The 24,476-nt window shown below is 35.0% G+C and overlaps 7 protein-coding genes across 9 annotated transcripts; 5 read left to right on the top strand and 2 right to left on the bottom strand.

Annotated features, from left to right (window-relative positions):
- Positions 1 to 204: 204 nt before the first annotated feature.
- LOC120776718 (coiled-coil domain-containing protein 22 homolog) lies at positions 205 to 2,165 on the top strand. Its single transcript, XM_040107616.1, has one exon. It carries the CDS (start codon positions 333 to 335, stop codon positions 2,007 to 2,009), a length of 1,677 nt encoding a protein of 558 aa, XP_039963550.1. The 5' UTR covers positions 205 to 332; the 3' UTR covers positions 2,010 to 2,165.
- Positions 2,166 to 2,238: 73 nt separating this feature from the next.
- Positions 2,239 to 6,417, bottom strand: LOC120776717. Its single transcript, XM_040107615.1, has 6 exons — positions 4,366 to 6,417; positions 3,554 to 4,303; positions 3,316 to 3,491; positions 3,046 to 3,256; positions 2,841 to 2,984; positions 2,239 to 2,775 (listed from the first exon to the last, which is right to left on the bottom strand). The coding sequence occupies exons 1-6, from the start codon at positions 6,085 to 6,087 to the stop codon at positions 2,623 to 2,625; spliced, it is 3,156 nt and encodes a 1,051-aa protein (XP_039963549.1). The 5' UTR covers positions 6,088 to 6,417; the 3' UTR covers positions 2,239 to 2,622.
- Positions 6,418 to 6,938: 521 nt separating this feature from the next.
- LOC120777203 (importin-7) lies at positions 6,939 to 12,810 on the top strand. 2 transcript variants are annotated; one of them, XM_040108377.1, is made up of 14 exons: positions 6,939 to 7,171; positions 8,499 to 8,734; positions 8,789 to 8,889; positions 8,966 to 9,362; positions 9,421 to 9,597; positions 9,664 to 9,809; positions 9,877 to 9,986; positions 10,081 to 10,768; positions 10,850 to 11,073; positions 11,143 to 11,319; positions 11,379 to 11,512; positions 11,575 to 11,777; positions 11,833 to 12,099; positions 12,167 to 12,810. In XM_040108377.1, the coding sequence occupies exons 1-14, from the start codon at positions 7,082 to 7,084 to the stop codon at positions 12,361 to 12,363; spliced, it is 3,147 nt and encodes a 1,048-aa protein (XP_039964311.1). In that variant the 5' UTR covers positions 6,939 to 7,081; the 3' UTR covers positions 12,364 to 12,810. The 2 variants fall into 2 exon arrangements, with proteins under 2 accessions (XP_039964311.1, XP_039964309.1); XM_040108375.1 differs by having other exon boundaries at positions 11,830 to 12,099.
- Positions 12,811 to 14,160: 1,350 nt separating this feature from the next.
- LOC120778723 lies at positions 14,161 to 14,746 on the top strand. Its single transcript, XM_040110688.1, has 2 exons — positions 14,161 to 14,347; positions 14,444 to 14,746. The coding sequence occupies exons 1-2, from the start codon at positions 14,233 to 14,235 to the stop codon at positions 14,731 to 14,733; spliced, it is 405 nt and encodes a 134-aa protein (XP_039966622.1). The 5' UTR covers positions 14,161 to 14,232; the 3' UTR covers positions 14,734 to 14,746.
- Positions 14,747 to 17,156: 2,410 nt separating this feature from the next.
- On the top strand, positions 17,157 to 18,933 carry LOC120778266 (DNA-directed RNA polymerase III subunit RPC5). The gene is made up of 4 exons (XM_040110045.1): positions 17,157 to 17,323; positions 17,394 to 18,213; positions 18,271 to 18,485; positions 18,545 to 18,933. The coding sequence occupies exons 1-4, from the start codon at positions 17,282 to 17,284 to the stop codon at positions 18,866 to 18,868; spliced, it is 1,401 nt and encodes a 466-aa protein (XP_039965979.1). The 5' UTR covers positions 17,157 to 17,281; the 3' UTR covers positions 18,869 to 18,933.
- On the bottom strand, positions 18,888 to 19,626 carry LOC120776964 (cancer-related nucleoside-triphosphatase homolog). Its single transcript, XM_040108057.1, has 3 exons — positions 19,569 to 19,626; positions 19,334 to 19,493; positions 18,888 to 19,275 (listed from the first exon to the last, which is right to left on the bottom strand). Exons 1-3 carry the CDS (start codon positions 19,624 to 19,626, stop codon positions 18,915 to 18,917), a joined length of 579 nt encoding a protein of 192 aa, XP_039963991.1. The 3' UTR covers positions 18,888 to 18,914.
- Positions 19,627 to 19,880: 254 nt separating this feature from the next.
- LOC120778296 (ADP-ribosylation factor GTPase-activating protein 1) lies at positions 19,881 to 22,015 on the top strand. Of its 2 annotated transcripts, XM_040110082.1 has the most exons (7): positions 19,881 to 20,051; positions 20,125 to 20,672; positions 20,741 to 20,855; positions 20,911 to 21,000; positions 21,190 to 21,249; positions 21,343 to 21,472; positions 21,535 to 22,015. In XM_040110082.1, the coding sequence occupies exons 1-7, from the start codon at positions 19,992 to 19,994 to the stop codon at positions 21,858 to 21,860; spliced, it is 1,329 nt and encodes a 442-aa protein (XP_039966016.1). In that variant the 5' UTR covers positions 19,881 to 19,991; the 3' UTR covers positions 21,861 to 22,015. The 2 variants fall into 2 exon arrangements, with proteins under 2 accessions (XP_039966016.1, XP_039966017.1); XM_040110083.1 differs by lacking the exon at positions 21,190 to 21,249.
- Positions 22,016 to 24,476: the final 2,461 nt, after the last annotated feature.

The raw sequence follows: 24,476 nt of genomic DNA, 5'->3' as shown, positions 1-24,476 counted from the left end.
GTTGCACCAATTGGAAAATTTCAAACTTCGTGCACCGGGGAAGGATTTTGAAAGAGCAAGAGAATCCCCCTATGGTGTTTTAATCCTTATTGGCAGATGCAATCTAATTGCAATAATACGTTATTAAGTGGTTATCGACAAATTTCTTAACAATCGATAGCAACCGATTATTTCATTTTCCTATGTCAAATCGATCAGCTGTTAACGATTTGTATACCTTTGTAAGAGGAAATAATTGTAAAGTTAGTAAAAACCATCGTAAAGGGGGTGAAAACCATAGATAAAGTAAAAACAGACATCTTCAAAAATAAAGTAACATAACAAATATACTAATGGAAGAAGTTGATAAAATTATTGTTCAGTCGCTAAAGCAGATCGGTTGTGATATTAGTTATGATTGTACGATGGGCGATTTTACTCCAACACTTTTGGTGAACACAGTGTCAAAATGCTTACAAAAGATTCAACCATCTTCGAGATATATACCACTCACACTGCCTGAAGGACTTGCAATGGCGCAGAGATTCTCCATAGCTACTACATTGTCTTCAATTATATCTACGCTTAACTATCGTGCGGATATTGGATATCAAACTTTCCTATACCCCAACGAAGTAGATGTTCGGAAACTGTTAATGTTTCTTATTGAAAAAATTCCCCGCGATGAAGAAGCACCTACAACCGAAGTGGGAAATTTGCCATGTGATATAGAAATATGGAGAAAAAATATTAAAGAATCAATATTGGATGGATTGCACAAACCATGGACACCGCAATTCTGTAGAAATTTAGCAAATGCTCGAAATTTTGGATGTAGTGGTCAGATAACCAATTTCAAACCACATCATAACTTAATATTTGTAGTTGAAAACTCGTTATCTTCACAAAAAGGCCCCTGTTCTCAGCATAAAACAATAACAGTTTTTCAACAAACAGCTACCCAAAAATTCGACCTAATAAGCACAATTTTACATCAGAACTCTATTGATTTATATGTAAGCAAGCCATGTAGCCACGAAAATCAACCAAAATTTGTACCAAAGCAAAATCAAACCGTGACCGCTCTGTCAAAATCGGAAAGTTTTGTTTTAAAAAATGCAACAGACGTATCGCCTATTAGCAATCTTACAGAAGAGATTAAAAATTTTAAAGATCAAAACGCTAATATTTTAGCAATACGAAAAACGTTAACAAAAAATATAAATACAATTAAAAATGAACAAGTTGAAGCGCAGAATGAATTGGAAAATATGCAAGCAGAAGTCAAAATACATGAACGCGCTTGTCTTGTTTTAGATAATCCAAAAGAAAACACATCTAAATTGGAAACTCTTATTCGAAGCACTTTAGAGCGTCGAAAAAATCTGGATCAGCAATGGCAAGAATTCCGAAAGCCAATGTTGAATACTATTGAAAGCCTGAGAACTGCTAAACATTTACTAAAAACTAAGAATGTAAAAGAATTTCAGGAAACAATTAAACAATTAGAGATAGCATTAGAAGAAAAGAAGGCTCAACAAAAACAACTTGCCACAGAACTGAGAATGATTGCAAATGATGGGGCAGCTCCCCGTAAAGAATATATAAATAGAATATTGGAGTTTATTTCAAATATACGAAAGCAACGAAACGATATTTATAAGGTTCTAGATGACACTCGGGATTTGCAGAAACAGCTAAACTCTTTATCTGCCCAATTACAGCGGCAATTCTGTTATACGGATGATTTGCTCTTTCAGACTGCCAAACACGATGTACATTCAAAAGTTGCGTACAAGCTTCTTGCCACATTACATTCCACTTGCAATGAACTTGTTGAACTCGTTTCAAAAACAGGAAATGTAACTAATACATCACGAGAAATAGAAGTTCAGATAGATCGTGAAAAAACAAAGAATGTAACTGTGCGTTTACAACAAATAACAGAAGACATCGAAAATTTTGGTAATTTAATACAAAATCTGCGAACTGAAATTCACGATATAGAAAACGAAATTTCGAAAGCTTGAATCACAAAGTAGTTATATATAGAATTAATATTGGAGATCATATTGTTTTTAAAAACATTGTCATAGACACACAGTAATGGAAATATTCCAATCGCTATAAATATACCCTCCTAAATATTGGTATTTAATTAAAACAGTTTTAATATTCATTACAAATTTGGTAATTTATAGATTTTATAGTTCCAAGTGGAATATTTATTATTACTTTATGCGCATTAAAAGATTTAAATAAACAAATATAATTCTTTATTATTGTTATACAAGGGTTAAGTTTTTGAAAATACAAATTCACGCTTATAGAAAGAAGTACATACGTAATTTATTGTTTATTGCAATAGCATATCCTACTCTTAAAGAATATTCCAATATTAATTAAATGGTTTTAGGTTTAATATCGGATTTGAACAGTTTACAAATTAATCACTCCTAACAATGTCAAAAATCATTGATACCTACATTTCACACACGCTCTATGTATGTGTGTACACCTTTGAATGTACAATTGAAACACTAAAACCATCGCTACTAATTACACTTATTTTCAATTAAAGACCAATGTTTAATTTTCCAAATCAAATAAAATATTTTGCATAATAAAAAAAAGAAAAGCCTTTTAAAAGTGGCCGCTCTCCAAATACTTTTTGAAGCTTTCATAACACTCTTCCGACGTCCACTGCTCAATAATAGTATCGAATTCTTCGTCTAAAGCATTATTTATCGTTTTCAGATAATTATTAATAATAGATTTTTTCATGAAACGGTATGCCTGCAAAAAAAAAAAAATAGACTTATAGAAGTTACAATTAATGTTATTGAACAATAATTCATTACTTCGGTTGACATCATTGCTATTTTCTTAGCAGTCAGTAAAGCATCTTCATTAACTTTACCAGAGGCGGTAAGTTTGTGTACTAATCCAGATAAAGCCGATTCTGTTGAATGTAGTTTTTCTCCCATCCAAAAAAGTTTAGTTTTCTTTAAGACATATCACGTTAATCAGTATTTATATGTAATTCAATCGCAATACTGTACTTACATAATTATCGCGAATTTTATTTATATTATTCCAAATGCAAAATCCTTCGGGCACTTGTCCGATTTTGACATAAGGAGTTTCATAAGAGCCCTTATCACTTCCTATGACTATATCAAACAAAGGTAATTGCATTACGCCTAATCCAATATTGCTCCCGTTTACTCCAGCAATAAGTGGCTTCGGGAACGTTGCCAAAGTCTTCAGATAGTTCCTTTAAAATTATTGTACACTATATTTGTTTCAGCATAATTTCAATTCATTTAATCTTACTTGACGGCTGCTGCTAAGTGAACAGCGAATTGTCTACGTTTGTCTATAGTACCATGTGTTAAGTCTGTGAAATCAACACCGTAACAGAAGTTAGGTGCATTTGTTGTAATCACCACAGCATTGCATTCATTATCCTTGCTTAGCTTTTCCAATATATCAACTAATTTGTTCAACATCTGAAAACAAGACATCATCAACCTCATTCTTAGTGGATATTATTGTATTAACAGTACAATACCTGGGCTGTGAAGGTATAATTTATTTTTGCCTTTTGCGTGTTAAAAACAATTTGTGCAACTTTTGCGACTTTTTTAACCACGACGTCTGATATATTTGAACCAGCCGAAGACTCCTCTTTTAGCTGTTTCACTGAACTTTTGCTACTTACTCCAGTGCCTTTGCTCTTGTCTTTCTCATCGGTATTAGCGGGACTGCGAGTGCCTCTACGCCCCGCTGAAGCCCCACCTGACTTTTTAGTGTCACTTGTTGGCAAATCATCCAAATGGGGACTGGATTTGACTTTTCGATTTCCTTTTTGATTTGATTTTAATTCAGGCTTGGCAAATTCAAATGAATTACCAATACCGGCTTTCGCACCAATTCCAACACTAGATGCTTTAATAGCCATATTATTTTCATTTGATGTTTTCAGCAAACTCCTTTGGGCTGCTTTTGCTCCGGAATTGTTAGGCGTTTCACTTACAGTTGTGTTTGGTTGTACATTTTTGGTCAACATTGTTTTAGTTGCACTTGTAGCTTTTGACACTGGTGCATCCAAACTGAGACGCCGAATTGACGCACTACTGGAGTAAGAACTATTAGAACGACGTCTTATAATCATAGCATCATCAGTAGCTTGTTGTTTATAAACATAATCCCATGTGGAAGAGGGCCTTTGTTTAGAATTGCGTTTGTTCTTTACGCCCCCACTGGTTGTTGTAACTGCTGTTAACTTTCCGGAGGTTGGGGTTGTTTCTCGCTTTAAATTCTAAAAAAATATATCAATTATTACTACGATTTTATATCAAAATATTTTAATGAAATATTCACTCTTTCGGAAATTGTAGCAGCGCGGCTTCGCATTAACGGCTTATGTGTTTTATCGACTCCTTGCTCCGCAATAAGTTTGTTTCTCTCACTTTCCAGGGAATGGAGCATGTTAGCAGCACCCTCATCGCTTACTAAACGATCGATTTCACTAACCCGCTTTTTCTTTGACCCTGTCCCACTTCCGTTTAAAACAGGCGTCTGTGAACGACGTTTTATTGGTGACTGAATTTTAATTACATTTTCTTCGTCAACTTTTTGAATTTTATTTGATTGGACAGTCGTTGGTGAAAGAGGTTCAATTTCTTTTACTTTAGTTAGAATAGAATCTAATTCTGACTTCGACTCCGTGCTTCGGACCTGTTCCATATTTTCGGTCTCTTTTCGATTAAGAGGTCCTTTGGTAGGCATTTTTTTCTCTTTCAATTCAGCTTGATGGGTTCTGGCAATTTCTACACGCACTCCCTTCAGACCTGCAACTGAAGAAGTTCTCTGAGAGGATATGCTCATAGATTCATTAGCTCCTCTCACATTTGCTTTAGAGCTATTGCGTGCAAATTGAGCATAAGAAATTTGAGTTTCAGGAGCATCCGGATCCCAAATAATTTTCGGTTTTATAATTCTTGTACGCTTAAACCCAACAACAGGTTTGGAAGTGCATGTATCATTTTTTAAGTGATCTAACTCATTAGGGTTACATTCTCTTTTGGTGTTGTCTAAATTTAATTTACCCGGTTTTTTTATATTTATTTCTGACGATACGGGATCACTTGTTTTACTTTTCATTTCCTTGTTATCCACATTCATATCTAACTCAATCTTCTTATTTTTTATAATATTGTTTATATTGCTTGAGGATTTTAAATCTATTTCAGTATCATCATCGCTCCAATCTGCACCAAGCGACGTTACTAAATCGGAGTTATCTTCAACTTTCAAAGGTTTAATATCTTGCTTACGCCTACGTTGACGATCAGCACCACGTGCATTTAATCCTGCTATTTGCTCCATAGCCATAGCTCGAATTTCTTCATTTGTTAGAGGTGTTACAGTACTAACGTTGGGAGTGCTCGCAGGATTTAAAGTTTTATGTGTATCATTCAAAACATTTCCTGTATCTTTTTGTATAGACTCAGGTTCGTCAGATTCGTCGTACACCACTTCCATAATTTGAAATTGTCCCTCACCTTCAATTGTCACACCCTCAGCTAAGTCACTTTCTGTTACAGATGGCGACCGCATACTTTCCATTTCATTGACGATTTCTTTTACTTCTTTGGCAGATGTATTCGCGTGTTCATCAATGCCTTTTAGGACTGCAATCAAATCTTCATGTTCTAAAGCTGTTGTCCCACTATCATCTTGTACAATATTACCTTCATCATCGCAATGACTCTGTAGAAGGCTTACACTTTCTTCAATGCCAATACCCTCCATAATTTTACAACTGACATTTTCTGATTTCAACGATGATACCTTACCACTTGATAATCCTTGTTTATTTATAACTCCATTCCCGGTATATTCTATATTTGTGGGTTCCACGTGGTGCATTTCCGCAATCTCTCTTTCTAACGAGGTCAACTCATCCATTTTATCAACTCCACTATACATTCCTACAAGCAGCAGTTCATTCGAAATGATTTTTGCAGTACCACTATCATCAGAATCCCCACATTTCTTCTTCTTGGCTTTCTCGGCAGCGATCATACCATATTCACTCATTATAGTCTTTATTTGTTTATAAATGTTTAAATTTTTTTGAGTATCTGCTTGTATGTAATATTTTTGTTTGATTATTGTAGTGGTTATCTTACGGCATGTTTACATCTTAACCAGCGCCATTTTTACTCCGTCTCTTTAGTAGAATAGGAAATTATGTACTTGATTAATGTACTCCTACAGAAAGCGAAATTAACAAACAAATACTTGAATAAAATTTCATTAACACGTAGAAATTAGATCTGCGACTTATGGTTTAATATCTTAAGCATTCAGAATATTAAAAACTATTGTATTTTGATTATTTTCATGTAATTAAATTCCTTAACATCACAATATCCAAATCTTTATCAAATGTCAATTAGACAAATAATTGTGGCTACAGTTCAGTTATTGCCATATTACAGACAAATGCTCGAAAAATATGTCAAAAGACAGGGTGGCACAATTTGTATGTACTAAATTAATGTAATGATATAAATTGTCTAGGTATAACAATAAATAAATAAAAGTGTATGTATATCCACGATGCTTGATTGCTGTGAAAATTTCACCTTTTAATTTTTGGGATCGTTTGACTGAAAGCCTTCTATAGCTACTAGAGCGAGACTTTATGGTGAAGTATAATTATGTATGTATGTACAGATACTTCAGATACAATGAATTATAACAAAAATCTTAAATGCTCTTTAAAGCTATATAAATATATATTTATTCAGTTAGACATCGGATAAAAGAAAATGTTATAAAAATGGGCAACTTTGGTTTCTTATACAGTTGACTGCTGTCATAATCACAATTGGCGTTTGCCAAAACCATTGTCACCATTGTGTTCTTTTTGCGCTCTAAAATCGCATTGGTTTGACGTCGACAAGGGTGGTGCGCTTTAAAAGTTCACCTCCGTCGTTTTGTCGTTGTCGCGATCATATTTCTTTGTTTTGTATAATTTTATATCTCATAAAGTCGTGAGTACGTTAACTATTATTGTGTGCCAGAAATGGATGCACAAAAGCTTACTGAATTGCTCCGGGCAACAATCGAACCGAATCCCGAGCAGCGAAAAGCAGCGGAAGACCAACTGGCACAAGTAAGTGCGATTGAAACATTTGAGGTTATTCAAAGCATCAAGGTGCTATTGAAATCAAATGTTTTTTCTGTTTCAAAGAAAACTTGAAGTAATTTGATTAGTACCTATATAAATTTAAATGAAAAGCAAATGTCGATTAAAATATTAGGAGTACCATCATTGCTAGTTTTAGTTTTAGAATATTGTAGCACGTGTTTTGATTTCCTTTATAAATTTCCCATATACATTTGCATATACTTTACCTTTAGATATATAGAGGCAGGAATTGGTAATATACTCAAAATCGCATTAAAATCTTCTGAACATTTGAATTTGTTTCGGATTTATGACATCCTAGCCGAGACAAAACTTATGTTAAAAAAAATTAATTCCGAAGCATGACGTATCCGATATTCGAGGGTACCAGACAAAAATATTTAAGTATAAATTGAATTTTATTGCTATGTACATATGTACATTTTATGTATTAGAAAATTTGGCAATGAATCATAAAAATTTGTTGTTCAGTTTTTGAGATATCCGAATGAAAAGTCATAAGTCATAGTGCAGGTTGATATTCTATTGATTATTTGTCGGCCAGATCGGACAACTATTACATATATCTTCCATACAACAATTCAGATTTAAACTTCGCCTTAATAATCGCTGGCTCGAAGCCGGGTTAGCCCCATCCCATAGTCTCTTAGGCAAGGTAGTTCAGAATGGTCTATAGAACATTACCCGAATACACGATTCTACAGAAAAGAAGAAGGTATCAGAGATATAATCCCGCAAGAGAATATGTTCCTTTCCTTGAACTACATATATACATATATATTAAATTTTCGATTAGATCGGAAACAGTGTTAAATGAGGAGCAAGCGAAAATGTAATAAGTGTGATTGGCACATACATTGGACATATTAGAATGATAATAGATGTGTATCCTGAGTTAACTCAGTTTCGTTGACAATTATTTTTAGTTTTATAACTAAGGCAACGTTCTTAATTTGTTTTCGTTGTTTTAAGTTACTGCAACAATATGAGAAAAAATTTGGAATTGTAACAGAAAACACCATATATAATCGAATATTGAACGCAAGGTTCTTAGATAAAAGGGTATCTAGGCATAGTATGGTACATTTTTTTAAGAAAAAAAGAGCCAAGTTTTTTCGTTCCTTAGGTTTTTTTGAGCGCATTTTTGTACTGTCAGTAACTAATCCGATATTTTTTAAATATAAAAAATGTATCGTCGGGGGATGCAATACGTTTATTATCTTTACGAATACTATAATGTTTCAGTATTATTCAGATATGATGTTTAATATTTATTTGTCTACAATTTCAGATACACAAAATAATTGGATTTGTACCGACAATATTGCAAATCGTTATGCAAAATAATGTAGATCAACCAGTACGACAAGCCGGAGCGATTTACCTTAAAAATCTCATAACGAACAGCTGGTCAGATCATGAGTCGAAAGCGGGTGAACCAATACCTTTCTCTATTCATGAACAGGATCGTGCTATGATCCGTGGGTCAATTGTGGATGCAATCGTGCACGCTCCAGACATTATCAAGTTAGATAAACATTTAGTTTATGATTTTCGTTTTCTAAAATTCTATAATTTTAGAGTACAACTAGCCGTATGTGTGAATCACATTATTAGGAACGATTTTCCAGGTCGTTGGCCCCAAGTAGTCGACAATATCAGCATTTATCTTCAAAATCCAGGTTAGTACATAAGCCTCTTATATTTGGACGTTTCTTATGAGATGACAAATTCAAAGTTATGAAATCTTTACTCTAGATGTAAATGGATGGAATGGCGCTCTGGTTACTATGTATCAATTAGTGAAAACTTATGAATATAAGCGTTCTGAAGAGCGCATTCCCTTAAATGAAGCAATGAATCTTCTTCTTCCAATGATCTACCAACTTATGGTTAACTTGATGAATGATCAATCTGAGCAGTCGATGCTACTTCAAAAACAAATATTAAAAATCTACTACGCCTTAACTCAGTACACACTGCCATTGGATCTGATCACTAAAGAAACATTCTCGCAGTGGATGGAGATATGCCGGCAAATTGCTGAAAGACCAATACCAGATTGTTCCCATATAGATGATGAGGAGAAACCTGAATTTCCTTGGTGGAAAGTCAAAAAATGGGCCTTACATATAATAGTGCGAATGTTTGAACGGTAAGATCTAGTTTACTTTAGTAATGATTTAATTGCTTTGAACTATACAAAATTTCAGTTACGGTAGTCCACGAAATGTAGTGAGTGAGAAATATCAAAAATTTGCAGAATGGTACCTTCCAACATTTACATCCGGAATTTTGGATGTACTACTAAAGATTCTTGACCAGTATAGAAATCACATTTACGTTTCTCCTCGTGTTCTTACCGACATTTTATCTTATTTAAAAAACGCGTAAGTAAAAACATACAATATATTTTAAACAGCGCAATAAATATTTATTTTACAAATATTCTAAAGTGTAAGTCATGCATATTCTTGGAAATTAATAAAACCTCACATGGTAGCCATAGTACAAGACGTACTATTTCCTATTATGTCTTTTACTGATGCCGACCAAGAATTGTGGGAGACGGATCCTCATGAATATTTGAGGTTAAAGTTCGGTGAGTTTCGATTGTTTACCTACATCTAAATATTTTACTTATAATACGTTATTATTCTTTATACAAGATATATTTGAGGACTATGCAACACCGGTACCAGCAGCGCAATCTCTGTTACATACAGTTTGTAAGAAACGGAAAGGTATCCTGCCAAAGGCCATGAATATAATAATGCAGGTATAGTCTAAATTACTTTCTTTTGACGACGCTAATATTACTTATCCTATGTATATATATATATATTATACATTTTAAAATATCATTTGAATAGATCATAACCTCACCAAATGCGGATAATAAACAAAAGGACGGTGCATTGCATATGATTGGAACCTTAGCCGACGTGTTGCTTAAGAAACGTATTTATCGTGACCAAGTGGAAACTATGTTAACTACATACGTCTTTCCTGAGTTCCAAAATCCAGCCGGTCATATGCGCGCCCGAGCTTGTTGGGTGCTGCATTACTTCTGCGAAATTCAATTGAAGAACCCACAGGTGCTAGCGGAAATCATGCGTTTGAATATACATGCATTGCTCAATGATAAAGAGCTTCCAGTCAAGGTCGAAGCCGCCATTGGCTTACAAATGTTCTTATCAACAAATGATGATGCAGCACAATACGTGGAGAGCCAAATAAAGGAAATAACGAAGGAGCTATTAACAATTATACGTGAAACCGAAAACGAAGATCTAACGAATGTTATGCAAAAAATTATGTGCACATTTACTACTCAGCTCCTGCCTGTGGCCATGGAAATATGCCAGCATTTGGCTACCACCTTTAGCCAAGTACTTGAATCGGAAGAAAATTCAGACGAAAAAGCCATAACAGCAATGGGATTATTAAATACGATAGAAACCTTATTAACTGTTATGGAAGATCATCCCGATGTCTTATTAAATTTGCATCCTATTGTTATTAATGTGGTTGGCCATATATTCCAGAATAATATTACCGGTAAAATACTATTGAACTTAAATTAAAGCCAACATATGTATTTTCCCATAAATTAACGTGCTAAATTTTGTGCCATTTTAGACTTTTACGAGGAGACATTCTCATTAGTTTTCGATTTAACGTCAAAGGCAATTTCCCCAGAAATGTGGCAGATGATGGAACTAATTTATCAAGTTTTCAAAAAGGATGGAATTGATTATTTTATTGATATAATGCCGGCATTGCATAATTATGTTACTGTCGATACGCCAGCTTTCCTTTCCAACCCTAATAGACTCTTGGCTATGTTCGATATGTGCAAAACGGTAAGTGAAATACAAACGAATGGATGGATTGCAAATTTATTTCAAATTTCATTCAAAAAAACATTGCAGATGTTAACTACTAATCCTGGCGAAGACCCAGAATGTCATGCCGCTAAGCTGCTTGAAGTTATAATTTTACAATGTAAGGGTCAGATTGACTCTGTAATTCCGATGTTTGTTGAATTGGCTTTATCACGGCTCACTCGCGAAGTTCAATCATCTGAACTTCGTACTATGTGTTTACAGGTAACATTTAGTGTCTTAATAGTACTGCTGAAGAACGCATATTAAATTTGTTTATATAGGTGGTTATTGCTGCGCTTTATTATAATCCACAACTTTTATTGACCGTATTGGAAAAAATGTCACAGCCAAACAATGAATCGATTTCATCACATTTCATAAAGCAATGGCTTCATGATACTGACTGTTTTCTGGGGTAAGTAACACAACAGTGTCATTGGTTTCAGCGTTTTTATTTTATTATTTATTATTTTCTAGAATTCATGATCGCAAATTGTGTGTTCTCGGGTTATGTACCCTGATTTCACTGGGAGACGCCAAACCGCCAGTTCTCAGTGAGGTAGCTGCTAAAATCATACCCAATCTTATTCTACTTTTCGATGGACTTAAACGTGCATATGAATCACGTGCACAAGAGGAAGAAGATGAGGAGGAAGAAGAAGATGAAGATGATTGTGAAGGTTAGTATTGGTATTATAAAATCTGTATATTATTGTAACCGTAATTTGTCAGTAGAGGCACTGTCTAGTGACGAAGATGAAGTTGACGAATTTGCATCCAACTATCTGGAACAAATTGCTGAAATATCTAAAACAAAGGCTGCAGAAGCAGGTTTTGAAATGAAGGCTGAGATAAAAGATGATGAAGATTCAGATGATGAGGAAGAGGAATCTGTTGATGATCTTAATGAAACTGCTCTTGAAGGCTTTACCACGCCCATCGATGATGAAGAAGAGGATTCTGCTATTGATGAATATGTTACTTTCAAAGAAGTATTTTCAGGTAAATTAAATTTTCGATGATATGCTAGGCAACATCTTGAAATAAAATTGTAATTTACTTTATATAGCATTGTCCAGTCAAGATCCGGCATGGTATGCACTTTTAACAACCGGCCTCACAACTGAACAAACGAAAGCCCTCCAGGAGATTGTGGTAACCGCCGATCAGAGAAAAGCGGCTAAAGAATCAAAAATTATTGAAAAGCGGGGAGGTTTTGCATTTCCACAACAAACCGTACCCACTTCATTCAAATTTGGCTCCTAATACTGATCTACAACAATACAACAGTGTGTGAAATTTATTTCAAGAATATAAAAAAAAAATTATTTTCAACAGGCATGATATAGAATTTTTAAGATGATATGCATTAAAAGAATATAAATGATATAAAGATCGGTGCAAAATATTGTAATTATAAAGTGATTTATCAAGACCATGCACATTTTATATTAACTTGTATTATTTAAATATTTTCCATAAAAGAGACTCGATCATTAAGATTCTTATAGTTTTCTACTAATGAAATTACAAAACGCAGAAATGGATTTTATGCAGCTATTTGCGACAGTTTCATATGGTCTCTTATGTATATTACTGAAGCATACATACAGATATAAATAAAAGCTGGTAGTGACGTGGTGAAAAACTACGAGTGTTCTGAAGCACTTTTGAACCTATAAACAATACCAAATTAGTTAAAATAAATAAGTATTTACTGTATTATCTCATTTACACAGGCCATTTGATACTGCTAATGAGAGTGATTTAAGATTGTATGAATACATAAATTCATATGAAGAATCTAATTGACCATCAAGTTTACTCTTTATAACTTTTTTTTATTTTGAAATAAATACAATTCATTTATTTTAATAGTAAAGAACAATCGAGTTTAAATTCATTAACAACATGCAAATATTTTGGTTGCAACATTGCATAGTTTTGGTAATTTAGATACAAGTTAAAGTTTATCAAAAAATGTTGAGTCATTTTGGAACAATTTTATATATTCTGATCTGCCAAATCATGTACGAGTCAAGTAGAGCAGTTGTTGTTGTAACGGTTATCTAGTGCCCGTTAGGAGGGTAAGGATTAAATAAGTTGTCATCGGGGTATCCAACGGTAGGCCCAGGAAACTTGCTGTTTCTGCGTGGTTGGACCATAGGGGTAGAGATGTCAGATGTGTAGGGTTAGCAGAGCATGCAAAGAGGTGGTTAATGGGTTAATGCCACGTAAGGACTCATTGCACGCTGTACATTTGTTTGATATGTCAGGATTTATTCTGAATAAGTAGAAGTTTAACCTGCTACAGCATCCAGAACAAAGCTGTGCAAGGGTCTCGTCACTGCAACTTGAGCTCTTCGACTGCAATGGGCTGTGGTTTGACTCCATGTACGCCATTCTCTGAAGTTTGTTGCGGCCAAAGTATAGTCGGCATATTGTTTTACGTCGTCGACGTAGTTGAGAAAGAACCTCTTAATGCTTCTGGGAAGCGGTTCCGCTACAAGCAGGTGACTGCAGGGATGATTTCTACGCAAGCTTGGACTGCTTAAGAGGAGTTCATTATGCTCCTTAACTGGGAGCATGTGGGCCTCACTGTATAGGTGTTCGAGCCATCCCGTTGTAGTCCGGAATGCAGTGTCGCACTCATTAGCTAAAAGCAGTGTGACTCTTAATATTCGACTAACCGGATAGGGCATTATTCGAATAATAATATTCGGCAATATCCGGAAAGGTGTGAGCCTTCGACTATTCGATTAACCGCTCATTTTGGACTATCCGGTTAACCGATCGTTGTCGACTCTGTATTCGAATAGTAAACGTCCAACTTCTACAAACTGTTCCTACGCATATAATAGTATAGAAACTTTGCAGTATATGCGTTCACAATTGATATTTTCAGTAGAACGACTATTCGAATTACATATAATTCGGTCAAGATTCATACGAACGGTTACAAACCGGATATTCGAATAATCGGTTTTCAGTTTATTCGAAAAATTTTACGAGCTCTATAGTCAAGACACATCTAACATGCATTGGCGTACTTAAATATTATTTTTGTATCATGCCACATAGAAAATTCCGTCATAAAATAATATTCCCTCACTTTGAAAGGAGCGTCAACAAAAAATGTTAAATCGATGTCGGGATTTAGACAAGCTTTCAGCTGAACGGAAATGGGACGAAGTTTTCCATTGCCTTAAAATCGATGTAAACTCAACCATAGAGCTGGGCAGCATTAAAGGTAAAGTTTTAAAGTAATCAAAATTTCTTAATCTTAAATATGTACATTTGTGTATGTACATATGTATGTACATCTATATATTATTATTATGTGTAGTTACCAGGGATAACGAACATACCGATAAGTGGTTGGACGATTATAAAGGGACTATGAACTCATTAGAAGTAATTCTAGCTATTATTCTATTTTTCGACCAAATATTCTATCTCGTGCTTTTGTGGTATTTAATTTGTTTTATAATCAAATTTATACGTTATCGTGGACTAAGCACTTGCTGGCATTGGGCTCAGAAAATTTATTCCTTGGAAGAGAACATTAAAATGCCGGATATGATCATGAAGGAAGGCCATTACTTTTACAAAAGACCATTTGAAAATTGTAAATAATATTGACGCACATACCCATATATAGATATGTATATACATACATATTATGTATGCATGTATCAATAGAAACAAATATAAATCCTAAAACTATTAAACAAGTTTCAATGAATTACTGTTTAAATAAATTAATTTCGATTGGCTGGTGTGGGACTAAAATTGATAGACACGTCATCTAGAAAGAAATATTTCATTCTGATTCAGTTCCTATGGTATTGGTATGATGTTGCTGTCAAGTGCACATCTGCATTTGTAATCCATTGCCTAAATATACTTATATCTTAGGTCAATAGGTTATCTATGTATATCTTAACCTAAGTAATATGTTTGTATTGTTGAGTGCATGCACGTTGTATATACATAAATGCACATGTTTTGGGTTTGTTTGTATGTATGCCTGTTGAATATATTTGATCGTACATATTTTAGACCAGAGGACAGTATGTCATATAATCGTGAGTATTACATATTTCTTATCATGTATTATTTAATATTCTTAATACGTCTCTCATACGTAAATATGTATGTACATACATAAACATTTGAATTCAAAAATTGAAACTTCAGAAGTGTGCCACACATATGTACATACACACATACATATATGTATTTATAATAAAACGTACGTTGAATCAACTAAAATACAATAACACGTAACTTTAAAATTTCGCATTTGGCTTTTTTAACGGTTTTGACCGGTGCATCATATTACATACATATTTGTATGCACAAAACAGTGGCAGATTCAAAATTATGTAACCCCAAAACATCCCAGGATCCGCTAATCTAATATTATTTAAGTAGTGTTATTGCAGTGCATGCCGTTATAAACATTCAAATCAAGTTCGTTCAGATACGGCAATTTTTGCTGCGCAACAAAAATATTGCGAGAGAGACAGTTAGCTCTGGGAATCTTGGCATTTTCTGGGTATTAGTTTGCAGGGTATTAGTTAACATTCTGCAAAGATATAAATTGTTTATTTTAATATAATATTTTTTTGAATAGAACAAAAGTTTGACTTCTATCGGGTGATTTTTTAAGAGCTTGATAACTTTTTTAAAAAAAAAAAACGCATAAAATTTGCAAAATCTCATCGGTTCTTTATTTGAAACGTTAGATTGGTTCATGACATTTACTTTTTGAAGATAATTTCATTTAAATGTTGACCGCGGCTGCGTTTTAGGTGGTCCATTCGGAAAGTCCAATTTTGGGCAACTTTTTCGAGCATTTCGGCCGGAATAGCCCGAATTTCTTCGGAAATGTTGTCTTCCAAAGCTGGAATAGTTGCTGGCTTATTTCTGTAGACTTTAGACTTGACGTAGCCCCACAAAAAATAGTCTAAAGGCGTTAAATCGCATGATCTTGGTGGCCAACTTACGGGTCCATTTCTTGAGATGAATTGTTCTCCGAAGTTTTCCCTCAAAATGGCCATAGAATCGCGAGCTGTGTGGCATGTAGCGCCATCTTGTTGAAACCACATGTCAACCAAGTTCAGTTCTTCCATTTTTGGCAACAAAAAGTTTGTTAGCATCGAACGATAGCGATCGCCATTCACCGTAACGTTGCGTCCAACAGCATCTTTGAAAAAATACGGTCCAATGATTCCACCAGCGTACAAACCACACCAAACAGTGCATTTTTCGGGATGCATGGGCAGTTCTTGAACGGCTTCTGGTTGCTCTTCACCCCAAATGCGGCAATTTTGCTTATTTACGTAGCCATTCAACCAGAAATGAGCCTCATCGCTGAACAAAATTTGTCGATAAAAAAGCGGATTTTCTGCCAACTTTTCTAGGGCCCATTCACTGAAAATTCGACGTTGTGGCAGATCGTTCGGCTTCAGTTCTTGCACGAGCTGTATTTTATACCGTTTTACACCAAGATCTTTGCGTAAAATCTTCCATGTGGTCGAATAACACAAACCCAATTGCTGCGAACGGCGACGAATCGACATTTCACGGTCTTCAGCCACACTCTCAGAAACAGACGCAATATTCTCTTCTGTAGGCACTGTACGCATTCGTGTGGTTGGTTTAATGTCCAATAAAGTAAACTGAGTGCGAAACTTGGTCACAATCGCATTAATTGTTTGCTCACTTGGTCGATTATGTAGACCATAAATCGGACGTAAAGCGCGAAACACATTTCGAACCGAACACTGATTTTGGTAATAAAATTCAATGATTTGCAAGCGTTGCTCGTTAGTAAGTCTATTCATGATGAAATGTCAAAGCATACTGAGCATCTTTCTCTTTGACACCATGTCTGAAATCCCACGTGATCTGTCAAATACTAATGCATGAAAATCCTAACCTCAAAAAAATCACCCGATACATTCAAGGCATCGATAGAATAGTACAAATTACAAAGTATCGATAACGACACATACTATTGATAATATCTTCCTGCACTATGCTACTCTTCACGCTTGTATGTTTTGAATCGTCAAGTTTCGAATGTAAATACTTCAAAATCATATTTGTGCAGAAGAAAGTTTTTAAAGTATAATAATTAATTTTACGTTATATAAATTATATTTAAAATAACAAAATGTCAAACAAATGCTTTGGAGATGATGTCATAATAGAAGAAGTGGGTCGAGTTCTTGCCGTTGTTATTAAAAGTGGTCGTATTTACTAATTATAAAGTTTATGTATTACAGATTCCCATTTTTTTGTCCAAAAATCTTCAAGAAAACCTATATCTTTTCCAATATCCGACCAAAACACAAATAAGCAACTTTGATAATTCAGCTGTGGTCAACTGTTGTGTAAAGCCATTGAACCAAGAAGTGAAGGTTGATTTTGCATTAAACACAGAATCGAATTTTTATGACCGCTTTAAAGGAGAGAAATTCGCTTTAGCTTCTGATGGAAAAAGTCAAACAAAAGGGGAACGTCCGACTTATAAACGTGGAGTCATGGATAAGCAGGCTTTCACAAGCACACGTTCGTTGGATGATGTGGACAAATATGTAGTTGGTATCCTTTCGGATAAGGAATTGCATTTGACACCCTTGGCTAATATACTACAGTTACGCCCTTCATTATCTCATTTTGACAAAGAAGACAAACGATTAAAGGCAGAACAGAAGGCCCTCAATGATGAAGATGATGAGGAAGAATTACAACAAGTGACCGTGAAATTCGCAAAATCTGGCGTAGGAAATAAAAAGTCAAAAGCTAAGGAAAGACAAGGATATGCAAGTTTTATAAAACGAAGCAATGAAGAATCGTGGTGTGAGACTTATTGGCACCCGCGAAAGTCACCCACGGCAGAACTTGAAAGACAAAAGTTATTTGCAACAAATCAGCAAATTAACCTCGCATTGGAATTGGACTTTCACAAGTATGTTAAGAAGCTTCTACCAGAGGATGGTAAAGATCAGGGCATAGATGCCGTACTTCCACCTAAGGTTATTAGCAAAACTCGATTAAAGTCAATGTCACTTGTTGACCAACTTAAAGTAATTCTAAGAGATGGTGAGTGCTCCATGTTATGGAATTTTTTGATGGTTTAAATAATTTTTTTTTTTACAGTGCGAATGATGAGTTTTGAAGATATATACTCTATACTTCAGGATTGTAATGATTGCAATATATCTAGTGAAAAAGTTCTTCGCTCTTTACCCCAAGTTGGAGTACTTATACATGGCAATTGGGTACCCCAGTCCGATATTATTTATCCTACAGATACATTATCTAACTCAAATGGTGTTTCTTCCGAGCTAATGATACGAGCAAGAGATTACGTGGTAAATATTGTACAAATATGCAAGATTGTGTGCTATTTATTAATTTTATTTTTATATAGCTTTTCAGATTTTCTCGCGTCAAGTATCTGTATCGTCGCCAAGTAATAACGGCAACACAACTCCCACCCGACGAAGCTGCTGAGGTTCTACAATCCGTTGCTCGTCTTAACTCTGAAAAAAAGTGGGAATTACTATTGTCTCCCAACAAAGAGTTTGAACAGAGATACCCAGAACTTATTCAAAGACAAGAAATGGTTTGGCGAGCTACTGAGCAAACATATAATGAAATGGATTTTGAGAAATCACCCAAGCGTTCACGAAAACGGTCGATTCGGGAAAACAAATTGCAACCTTCGCAAATGCCTCAAACAGAAGCATCATAAACAATATACAAATATGTGCTGTATTTTAAAAGAAATTAAATATTATCTAATTCTTTAACATAGCATTTATAGTTTTTACAATTTCCTTCTGTATTGCATCACGGTTATTTTTATTTATTTCGTATATCTTGGATTTAGGCGACTTTTTTAAATTTTCTATAAGTTGACTTTGTTTAATAGGTACGCATGGAATAGTAGCCAAAATGGGAATTTTATGAATTAATTCATATAAAGCACGTTCAAAATGTTTGCTCTTCAATTCCATTTTTCCAATTTCATCAATGATCATAAGTTCGTATTTGAAATTTCCACATGCAATCAAGGGAAGTACAAGATTTTCGAAATCATTAATGTGAATAGAATACCTTCCCACTTTCGGCATCTGTTTTCTATTTTCGGACAGTGCCCTAAAATGGATTAAATAAATATCAATGTATTTAATGGATATCACCCTTTTTAGCGAACCTCGCTAATACGCCACGCTGGCCAGACAAGGTCACAACATCAAAACCAACACGTTCATGTGTCTGTTCATTACGTACTTCCTCAGTTAAGAACCCCTGACAACTGTAAATCAGCCGAACTTCTTCAAATATCTTTCGCAATAATGTTGTTTTACCCACACCTTAAAATAATATATGAATGTAAATATCTTTTGTATACACCATTACTTGAAAAGTCCTGTATAAATACTAATTACCTGGCGGACCCGTTATTAAAATAATATCAAACATTTTCTCTGGACTTATTTCTTTCATAAAATTTTAAGCATAATATGGTTGCCAAGTTTTCTCTAAAGTGTTACTTCCCAATAATACTAGATTTTTATAAATGCTTATAAACAATTTTATCTCATAAGCTTCACTAACTACTATATGAAATTAAAAACCAAAGAGTAAAATTTTTGAATATGAAATTAAAAATATTATCTCCATTTTTTACAAAAAAATTAAAAAGGGGTAAAACAAATAAAGGATGCACACTGTATATCACACGTCAACAATTTGTTTTACTGCGTGTGACAACCTCGTACTCTTGACAATACGAAAAATAAGTGCTGAAATATGTTGAGTTAAAATTATTTTTATTTTCGTAACTATAAAAAATTGTATTATCTTTTATAATGGCTAGTCCACGTACACGTCGTGTTCTTCAAGAATTAAAGCCCAAGGATGAAAACTCGGTTTGTTAAAAAAATAATGTTAATTGTCGGGTAACTATATACTCTTATACTATTGTACTACTCTAATATTTAGAAATGCTTTGAGTGCGGTACACACAATCCTCAGTGGGTTTCGGTTACGTATGGCATATGGATATGTTTGGAATGTTCAGGGAAACACCGTGGTCTGGGCGTGCACATATCGTTTGTACGTTCCGTAACCATGGACAAGTGGAAAGATATTGAATTGGAAAAAATGAAAGTCGGAGGAAATAGTAAAGCTCGAGAATTTTTCGAAGATCATCCTGAATGGGATGATCGATCACCCATTACCCAACGCTATAATTCCAAGATTGCTGCTCTATACCGGGATAAAATATCCACTCTAGCCCAAGGAAAGTCTTGGGATTTACAGGAAGCACAAGACCGTATTTCTGCTACCACAAATTATTTCGGTGACAAAAATATCAACTATACTTCTCATTCCAAAAGTAGTGGTTCCGAAGGTGGTTATCAAACAGAATCAAACAGTGGATGTGGTAATATTACAAATAATTATCAGCAGTTCAATACGCCTGAGTTCAAAGAGCAAAAAGAAGAGTTTTTCGAGCGTCGAAAAATGGAAAATGCCTCACGTCCAGAGTAGGTTTTCTTTACCCCGACTGTATATATTTAATTTTATTAATTAATTAATGTTTAAAAATATTCAGCAATTTGCCTCCTAGCCAAGGAGGGAAATACTCAGGCTTCGGATATTCTCGAGACCCACCATCAAAAACGCAATCTCAGGAAATTATTGACTCTACGCTTTCTTCCTTAGCTTCGGTAAAGATAACATTGTATAAAATTGTTTCCATATCTTATATACGTTCTAAAACAGGGTTGGAGCTTATTTTCGGCAGGAGCTTCTAAAATTGCAAGTACGGCTAAAGAAAAAGCTGTGACGACTGTAAGCCTGGCCTCATCAAAGGTATGATTTGGGTATTTTTGTTTTGGGTTCCATCTTTTTCGTATCTTTAGTACTACAACTTGCTAATTTCTTCAGTTAACATATTTTGTCTTATTATTTTTAATATAATTTGTAGAAATAAGGGTACACATTGTTTTGTTTTAGTTTTTGGTTTATTTATTTATTTTTTTTATGTATATAATTTCTCAGATTAAAGAAGGCGGTTTATTAGAAACTGTCCAAGGTCATGTTTCCGATGTGGCGTACAAGGTTCGTATTGCTTATGACTTGTTTTTTTTTTATTGCTTGTTTTCTACTAAAACTTCTTGTTTAAATTTTCCAATATTTATCGAAATTCATTAGGTAACAGATATCGGCAAAAGAGGTTGGAACAATATTGGCGGAAGTAATGTAGCATCTAATCAATTCAATCCAAACGGGAACAATAGCGGTAGCAATGATAATTCCTATCAAAGATCACATTCTGTTGGAGGTAATTCTTTGTTGAAGGTTTATTCTTTTAACAATTTGACCAATATCAGCTTCCAATTACAGGCGACGGTGACTGGGATTGGGGGGATAGTTCCTCTAAACCAACCATAGCTCAATCTAATTCGTATCATCAACAACTCGGTGAAATGAATGATAATAACTGGTCAGGATTCGAATCAGTTGGATATCAAAGTGCTTACCAGCAACCGAAAGCAACTGGAGTAGGCCCGGGCACGACATCGGCTAAGAAAAACACTAATCTTCAATCAAGCTCTCAAAAATTAAGTGAAGGTTTCAATACTCTTGATGTTAAAAATGTAGCCAACAAAAGCGCCAATAATGGAAAGGCCACAGAAGAAGATGCTGCGTGGGACTTGCTGTTGAATTAAATGCGATATATTGATTTTTGAAATGTTTAAAAACTTTTCATATGTGCTTATAATAGCATCATATCGAGCATTTTAATGAAAACTAAATAATGGAGGATTGTTTTTCTGTATTTGTTTTCTTGTACTAGCTTGTAATAAAAAAGTATGTATGTGTATTCATAAAGTCATTCATTCTGCGACACAGCTTTGGCAATTTAATTTTCTACTACAATATTTTGCCAAGTGATGGGTGGTTTGATCAAGAACATATTTGCATCAAAAAGTAGATCCTAGATATACATACATATGTATATTTCAAACGTTACATTTATTAGAACAAAAAAATTTAAAATTGTAATGATTTCTATCAAATAAATATTCATAATATAACAATGTATGAAGTATTCTGCCAGTTTTCTGGTCTTAGCTCCAAATTGATGATGCAGTTTAAAAAACTTTACACTCTTAGAGTATAGTGGACATACGAAAAATACATCAAATACGTTGATGCAAAACCAAGTAATAACACGTAATTTAAATTGACATATTCATATCTTCTTCTTAATTGGCGTAGATACCGCTTACGCGATTATAGCCGAGTTAACAACAGCGCGTTGGTTTCCTTGGATATTCCAAGCGAAGCCATGTCCTTCTACACTTGGTCCTTCCAAAGGAGCGGAGGTCTTCCTCTTCCTCTGCTTCCCCCGGCGGGTACTGCGTCGAATACTTTCAGAGCTGGAGTGTCCATCCGGATAACATGACCCAGCCAGCGTAGCCGCTGTCTTTTAATTTGCTGAACTATGTCAATGTCGTCATATTTCTAGTACAGCTCATCGTTCCATCGAATGCGATATTCGCCGTGGCCAACGCGCAAAGGACCATAAATCTTTCGCAGAACGGTCATCGGTTGCTGTCATCGTCCAAGCCTCTGCACCATATAGCAGGACGCGAATTATTAGCGACTTATAGAGTTTGGCTTTTGTTCGTCGAGAGAGGACTTTACTTTTCAATAGCCTACTCAGTCCGAAGTAGCACCTGTTGGCAAGAGCAATCCTGCGTTGGATTTCCAGGCTGACATTGTTGGTGGTGTTAATACTGGTTCCTAAATAGACGAAATTATCTACAACTTCAAAGTTATGACTGTCAACAGTGACGTGAGAGCCAAGTCGCGAGTGCGACGCCAGACCCATTTTCTGTGCTTCCTTATCCAGCCTGGAGAAAGCAGAACTAACGGCGCGGGTGTTGAGGCTGATGATATCAATATCCGCTCACCTTCGAACGGATGTTCTTACGCTACCCAGAGGATACTTGGTCAAAGGCCGGAAGTTGCAAGCTGCTTGAGCCATGTGTAAAAGAATCGTTTCTGCCCACTCCCAAGTGAATAGCGATCAGAGAACTTTCCTCACTTGCGTGAACTTCTACACATGACTCCATCCTCCAACGACATATTCATATACATAAGTTAAAATACACGATTAAAAGCACTTCAAATATGCACAGAACGCCATTCACATTAGACACCTTTGCAGACTTCCAGTGAATAGCGTCCTTGGAGTCAACATCTTCCTACTTCTCCGCAAGCGATCACTGTTGTTGATGTTGTAGTGGCAGAACAATCGATCACTATCTTTACATGCCCTACCCTCTCATCTAACCACCATTTCCTTATGGCTTGACCCTATTGAACGTTTCACGGCATCCCATTAGATGGATGAAAATTAACTTGCGCTTTGTCACTTAAATATTGTCTGGATAACAACTACTTCAACAACAACACTATCTAATCGATATCCTTTTCTTAAAATATTATGACAAAAACACTTAAATTTAGCAAAGCTGACGTGCGCGTGGCTGACTATCACAGTATATGCCTAAAATATTGGTAAGACTCAGATATATGTACTATGTACATATGTACATATCTACATATGTATTATTGAACTTGAGAAAGAATATTTTTCTGATATTTTTCTGATATGAAGAAGAGGTTAAGAAGGAAAGAAATATACTATTTCAATATACTTATGTATACCGACGAGTCCAAAATTGACTGCGGTGTAGAGGCGGGGGATACTCCAAGGATCTTTATATCTCTCTATCTTTCCGCCTATCAAACTTAGCTAACCACTGTACATCTACGGAAGATACTGAAAACGACAATTTACACAGCCAGTCCTGCGGCACTACTAGTCTTGTCGTCACCAAAAAACAATTCCTGCTTATTAAGGAAATGTAGGAATGATCCACTTATCCGTAATTTAAATATCGCGTCCGTTAGAAACGATCAAGAGGGAACTCTATACACAATTTAAACAAATTACTCAGAATAGATGGAAATCTTCAACCAAATGCAGGACAGCGAAACAGGGGTGCCCTATAAAAACACATGCCGCAACAGTAAACTCTAAGAGAAGGAAGGTAGGAAATGGTTCTACATGTGTTTAGGGCCCAACTAAATATATCACAAACTAGACAACGAACTGTTGGAATTCTTTAGTTACCAAAATTTGTATGTCTTTCTACAAATATAACGAAGATAAGTAGTTTTATTGAGGGTACCAAATGGTTTTAACAAAAGCATTAAACCTGATATCAAGAAATAATAGTCTTATGAATGTGTGTTAAAATGACACATCC

The sequence above is a fragment of the Bactrocera tryoni genome, chromosome 5 (assembly GCF_016617805.1).
Source record: "Bactrocera tryoni isolate S06 chromosome 5, CSIRO_BtryS06_freeze2, whole genome shotgun sequence".
Taxonomy (NCBI): Eukaryota; Metazoa; Arthropoda; class Insecta; order Diptera; family Tephritidae; genus Bactrocera; species Bactrocera tryoni.
Note: the sequence above shows the minus strand (reverse complement) of the source record. Positions and strands in the feature narration are given on the sequence as shown.